At 44.1% G+C, this 6,562-nt stretch overlaps 1 protein-coding gene across 1 annotated transcript in view; it reads left to right on the top strand.

Moving 5' to 3' along the window:
- Positions 1 to 5,789: 5,789 nt before the first annotated feature.
- The window catches only part of MRPS28 (mitochondrial ribosomal protein S28), a 58,793-nt gene continuing 58,020 nt past the window's right edge, over positions 5,790 to 6,562 (top strand). The window contains exon 1 of the mRNA XM_006830802.1: positions 5,790 to 5,999. Coding sequence (XP_006830865.1) covers positions 5,790 to 5,999 — 210 coding nt within the window. The remainder of the gene's footprint in view (positions 6,000 to 6,562) is intronic.

The following is a 6,562-nucleotide window of genomic DNA, read 5'->3' as shown; positions in this document are numbered from 1 at the left end:
ATATACGATAGGATGAATGTAAAGCTAATGTTTTCCCATGTACACTATCACATAATCCACAATAAAACATTAAAATAAAGAAATATAAGTGTCTAAAGGAGTCCTAGTGTGGCTCTGTGGGCTAATGCATCAAACTGCAAAGTTGTTTTAACTGCAAGGTCGGTGGTTCAATCACCAGCTGCTCCTTGGAAACTCTATACAGGGTCGCTATGGGTCGGAATCAACTGGACGGCACTTAACAACAACAATGTGTCCTAGTGTGGTGCTGTGCGCTAATGTGCTGGACTGCAAAGTCATTTGAACCACATGGTTGGTGGTTCAAGCTCACCAGTTGCTCCTTGGAAACCCTGTACCAGGGTTGCTATGGGTCAGAACCAACTCGATGGCACTTAACAACAGCAACAACAATGTGTTTACTGGAGTCCTGGTATGGTGCTATGGGTTAATGTGGACTTCAAGGTTGTTTTGAACTGTAAGATTGACCATTCAAGCTCACCAGCCGCTCCTCAGAAATCCTATATAGGGTTGCTGTGGGTCAGAACTGACTCCATGGCTCTTAACAACAACAAATGTGTTCATTAGTGTTAATTACTATTTAAGAACACTGCCTGAAATCTTCAAGAAAAGTAGATGAAAGAAGATAATATCCGACTTATTCTGTAAGTATACATCATCAACAAAAACATTAACAATTAGAGGGCTTGTCCAAAATGCATGCTGCCACAGTCCTCAAGGAATGTATCTGGTTGAAACAGGACCTGAAATACCTATTGGATTTAGAGATGGGGACCTTAGTAACTACATTTGTTGTGTAGATTCTGATGTACTTCAGTTTATATCACATTCTTAAATTTAGCACAAGGGATAATAGCTTGGTTTTATGAATGAAGAAACCAAATCAGCATCATTAAATTGGCTTGCTTAAGGTCAGGATGTGGAGTCCTGGTGTGGTGCTGTAGGATAAGCACTGGATGGCTAACCTCAAGGTCAGCAGTTCAGACCCACCGACTGCTGCTTGAAAACTCCATACAGGGTCATTATGAGTTGGAATTCACTCAACACTTAACATATTAGGTCAGGATAAGGAGCTTAGGGGGTACAATGGTAAAGTGCTGGGTTGTTTACTGGAAGGTTGGCAACTCAAACCCACTAGCCTGCTCCCTGGATCAAGGGACCTGGTAATCTGCCTCTGTAAAGGTTACGGCCAAGAAAACCTCTATAGGGTAATTCTGTGTCATAGGAGGTTCTTGCACCCTATACCCAGTGTCTGCGAAAGGGATTTCCTCCCGAGGATTTTGGGGATAGTCCAGTACATGACACCCAATACTGTACAAGTAAGAGAGACAATTCGTCAGTCACATACAGTGTCAGGGAGGACATGACAAGGCATGCTGCGCTGCATAGGGATTGATTGCACTTTGGAATGAACCAGCAGGAGCTGGGGAAAGCAGACTTTGTACTAACAGCATTGGGTGAGCCCTGGTTCCCATGGGAGGATGTATTTGCCTTATTTGAACAATTCTGTGGACAAAACAGGGAACTGAAATTCACTGTTCTGGGATTGTTGTTTGTTCTTAAGTGCTGTCGAGTCAGTTTCAACTCATAGCGACTCTATAGAGGGTTTTGAAGAAGCAGCTGGTGAACTTAACCCTCGACTTTGCGGTTCAAACCAAACTTGCAGTCCGTCCTTTAACCAGCAGCGCCATACCATGCCGTCAGGTCGGTTCTGACGCATAGCGATCCTGTATAGGATTTGCAAGGAGCGGCCACCTTGTGGTTCAAACTGACCTTGTGGTCCATGGCTTATCCTACAGTGCCACATCTTTTATATTTCTTGTCCTTGTCATAAAGAAGATTGCTTGCCCAGGTGGATTTATTGACGAGAAGAGAGGGGAAGGGGAACTGTGGTGAGACCATTTAATGCCCTCTTGATTTTACCAGTTGTTAAAGTAGCACTTAATGTTAAGTGCCATCTAGTTGGTGCCAAGTCATAGCGATCCACATAGGGTTTCTGTGGAGCAGCTGGTGGGTTTGAACTGCTAATATTGCGGATAGTAGTCCAGTGCTGGTCCTACAGCGCCACACCAGGACTCCACTACACTTAATACTAAATCTTAATTTTAGACTTTATACCACAGTAAGACTACAGAGCAAGGAGCTCTGGTAGCGTAGTGATTACCAATTGGGCTGCGAACTGAAAGGTCAGCAGTTTGAAACTACGAGCTGTTACGCGGGAGAAAGATGAGACTCTCTGCTCCCGTAAAGATTTACAGCCTCAGAAACCCTGTACAGGGTCGCTATGAGTCGGAACCGACTCCATGGCACATAACAACAAGACTACATTAATGGTCAGAGGAAATGTGCTAAGAGGGAAACTTCACCTTGCTTGGGTAATTCCCTACAAGAATAGTTTTAAGGAGTGTGACCAACTACTGAGAAATGATACGAATGTGGACCCAGAAAAATCAAGGATGAAGGTGGAGTCTCTAGAGGTGCATACTAGGCACATTCTGAGTGGGTGGACGAAGAGGCAAAGGGGAAACTAAATCCAGATTTTCACAGATACTTGATCCTTACTGTATGCCTGACACCAGTAATCCAACCCAGGCACTCACGGGAGTTTATAATGTTTGAGAGAACAGACATTAAAGGAAATTATTGTTAAACTGCCATAGAGTAAGATCTTGACTCATGGAGACCCTATGCCCAACAGAACAAAACATTGCCCAGTTCTGTGCCATTCTCTTCATTTATTTATTTGCTTTTACAGATCAGATAATTTTGATCCAGAGTTTTTATTGGCTGACTGTTTTCAAAAAGTTTATATTGTGAACTGAGTGAAGGTTAACAGATAAGGTCATTAGCTTTACATTCCACAAATTATATGCTTTGTTTCATCTCAGTGATTACCATCCCCTCCCTACAACAGTTATCCTCCTTCCTCCCTGTACCTTCCCTTTTACATCTTATATTTCACAAATGAACAAAGCAAAAATATTTGCACACATATTAAAAAATAAGCATATATTCACTTAAATATCCTAAGGGCAGATTCTGCAAACCAGTCTCCTGCCTGAAGGCATACAGCCTTACTCAGACCATGGGCCTAGAGCCCACAGCTACTCTATCCCTCCACACTACTGCCTCTGTCATCATCTCTGCTGTTACCTGCTTTTCTAGGTAGGATCTCACGCTCCATTCATGCTCTTCCTTCTTGATGGTCCTGGCATCATCTGTTCCTGAAATGAAAGATTAACTACTCCCCCATTTTAGTTATACATCTTGTACAATTACAGTTATGACAATCCTGCAAAGAGTAACTCATAACTGAATCTTCAATAACATCCTATCACCGTCATCCCCTAACCCCTTCTGCCAGATTCATCTGGAGAAGAGGAAAACTATTCAGTGAGGATTCTACCTTACAGCCCTTGTTCTGAAACTAAGGACACTTAGTTTATAAGGCAACCACTTTGTGCCTTTACAGAACCCCTATTTTTGATAGCCAATGTCTACATTGCCCATCCCTATCAGGCCAGTACACTGAGGAAACAGGCTTGTTCCTGATAGGAAAAATCCTGCTATTCCCGCTGAAATTTTGCACAACTGCATTCATAAGCCAAAGTCCAGTTCACCAAACTGTAGCAATTTACATTTGCTCACAGTATCAGGCATTTGTATCTTCATCTGGTCAAATTCTGGTCAGCTAGCCATCCAAGCTAAGTCAAATGGGTCCTAGCTACAAGTTTGGGACTTCATGAATGCCTCTCTGCACTTCAGACTAGCTAGCCATTTCACTCTCAGCTCTAGCCCCCGGTGACTAGGTCAGTGTTCATGGGCTTGGGAGTTCACACATCTCCCTATACTTCAGACCAACCAGCCCTTCCTCTTCTTTCATCTTGAGGTGGACAGGTATAAATGGAACATGGCCACACTCAGCCTGTCCTCACTGCTGCATTTCCCCCACTTCCACTCACAAGCTGTCCCAGGTGGTCAGCAGTGAGTATACTAGACTGCTTGAGGATCCCCTTTGAGTTTCAGTCCTAGCAGGAAATTCCCCCTGATGGCCTGCTGTTTCTCTCCTTGATGCCTCCAAAATCAACACTTTCCTTGATATTCAAATAGCCAAACAGTCTACTTTTTTTCTATAGGTCTTCCTTTCAATAAGAATATTCTGTTCTTCCAGCAGTTTTGGGTTGGGCTCAGGATTCCCCTATGCCCCATACTCTACAAAGGCTTAACAAGAAGCCTATTTCCCTGTGCAAATCCCAATTCCCCTTTTAGCAAATCCAATCAGTTATAGGCTGAAGATGGACTTGCAAGTGTTCTGTAATTATAATTCCCAATATTTATTTCTACCACACATGTCTATTTTATAATAGTAATCAGGGGAAACCAATATCCATAATACAGCCAAACACATTTTTCTTTTTATTTCGTTATCCATTCAGCCTATGTCTCCATCCATGTGTCTACTACACAGAATAATGTTCTACGTTTGTGTTTAAATCACTATTTACCTCTACTCATTTATCCCATGCATAACTCCCTAAGTCTTCTGTTTTCATTGTTCATCTGCCACCCTCACTTTTCATGTTTATAGCCCTCTCAATCCTTGCATATTGCCCTCCCTATCACCTGAGCTAACATGTGTCTACCCTCTAGCCAGTGTATTACTCTCCTTTCCCTGGTAACCATCAAAGAATGTTTCTTTTAGTATGGAAGACTTTTCTAAAGTTTTTATAATAATGGTCTCATGCACTATTGGTCCTTTTGTGATTGACTAATTTCACTCAGTAAATGTCTTCCAGGTTCATCAATGTTATGTTTTGCAGATTGTTATTCTCAAAGGTAGCATAATATTCTATTGTGTGTATGTACCACAGTTTGTTTATCCATTCTTCCACTGATGGGCACTTAGGCTGTCTCCATCTTTTTGCTATTGTAAATAGTGCTGCTATTAACATTGGTGTGCATGTATTTATTTGCCTTCTGGATCGTATTTCTTGTGGCTGTATACTCAGTAGAGGGATTGCTGGGTCATAAGATGTTTGTATTTTATTGGCTGACTTTTGGAAGTAGATTGCCAGGTCTTTCTTCTCAATCTTAGTCTGGAAGTTCTGTTCATAAATAAATGTTCCGCATTGTAGCAACAACATACAAGCTACCACCTGAAGTACATTGGCTGGAAAACTATTTGGGTCTCCCATATAAAAGGTGATAATTACACCCCTGTACCTACTATATATACTGTTGTTAAGTACTGTCGAGTTGGTTCCGACTCATAGAGACCCTGTATAGGGTTTCCAAGGAGCAGCAGGTGGGTTTGAACTGCCGACCCTGTGGCTCGCCACACAAGAAGTCCATATTATATACTAGAAAGTGATAAATGGTACAGAGAAAGAAGTAGAATCAGAAAGTATGGGGTTCTGATTCTTAATAGGGTAACTACCCAGATGGCCTTCTGGCAGGGATGGGGGATGGAAGAGGCAGCATTCAGGAGACAGGGGAAACTGTCTCATTACTAGAACTTACATACATCAAAGGATCAGAGAAGTAACATCCCTGCGAGACAAATACGTTTTCCACGCAAACTGAGCAGATGGCTGTCAGTCCGAAACTGTCCAGACCACTCCTTTACTCCTTGAATTTTATAAGTACTACAAGCATCAACAACGGCATGCCCTTTGCAATTCGCGATCTGCAGCAACTGGGCGGGCCTTTGGTCGCTCCGCCTGCGACCAGCGCGCTTGCGACGGGAGTCAAAGGTCAAAGGTTGTGCAGCAGTTATGGCGGCGCTGTGTTGGACCCGCACCATGGGTGCCGAGAGTCGTTTCCTCCAAGTGTTTGTTTTCTCCCGGCCTTTTAGAGGCTCGGGTACTCAGAGTGGCTCCGGAAGCGAGAGTTCTAATTCTGCAGAACCTCGAGCTCGCCCAGGTGGCTTTGCAAACGCACTGGAAAGGTTCTCGGAACTGCAGCAGCAGGAGCAACTCAGACGGGTGAGAGGGACTCGTGGGAAGTACTCCAGCGACGCGGTGGGCAGGTCTTGGCGTAGGCGTGGGGCGGGGCCCAATATGGCGGGGCCATAATAAGGGGGTGGGGCTGATGCCTTTTGCCAGTAGGTGGGGCAGAGAGTCTAGATGGGAACTACCCTACTGTTGGTTAGTTGTGAGCTCTGGGTTGGCGTGTTTTATTTGACTGTACGTCGTGCGGCATCCGCACTGTCCTTATTCTGTACACGCCTAGCTGTGTGTTGCGAGCGCTGATGGCGGTAGCAAAGCAGCAGGAGTTGTTGCTGTTTTCGTGATCTCGGGAGACCCTGAGGATGCAAGCCATTCTTACCCACCGAACGAATTGTGCTCACACCAGCATTTTGCTCAATCTTACTTTATATTGGAGCTGTATGCAGCGTAGGGCTTGGTGTCGCCGAGTCGGTTCCGATTCAAAGCAACCCTGTTTAGGGTTTCTGAGGCTGTGAATCTTTGCGGGAACAGAAAGCCTCATCTTTCTCCCACCAAGTAGCTGGTGGGCTCGAACCGCTGACTTTGTGATCCAGTGTTTT

The sequence above is a fragment of the Chrysochloris asiatica genome, unplaced genomic scaffold (genome assembly GCF_000296735.1).
Source record: "Chrysochloris asiatica unplaced genomic scaffold, ChrAsi1.0 scaffold00001, whole genome shotgun sequence".
In the NCBI taxonomy this organism is placed as follows: Eukaryota; Metazoa; Chordata; class Mammalia; order Afrosoricida; family Chrysochloridae; genus Chrysochloris; species Chrysochloris asiatica.
Note: the sequence above shows the minus strand (reverse complement) of the source record. Positions and strands in the feature narration are given on the sequence as shown.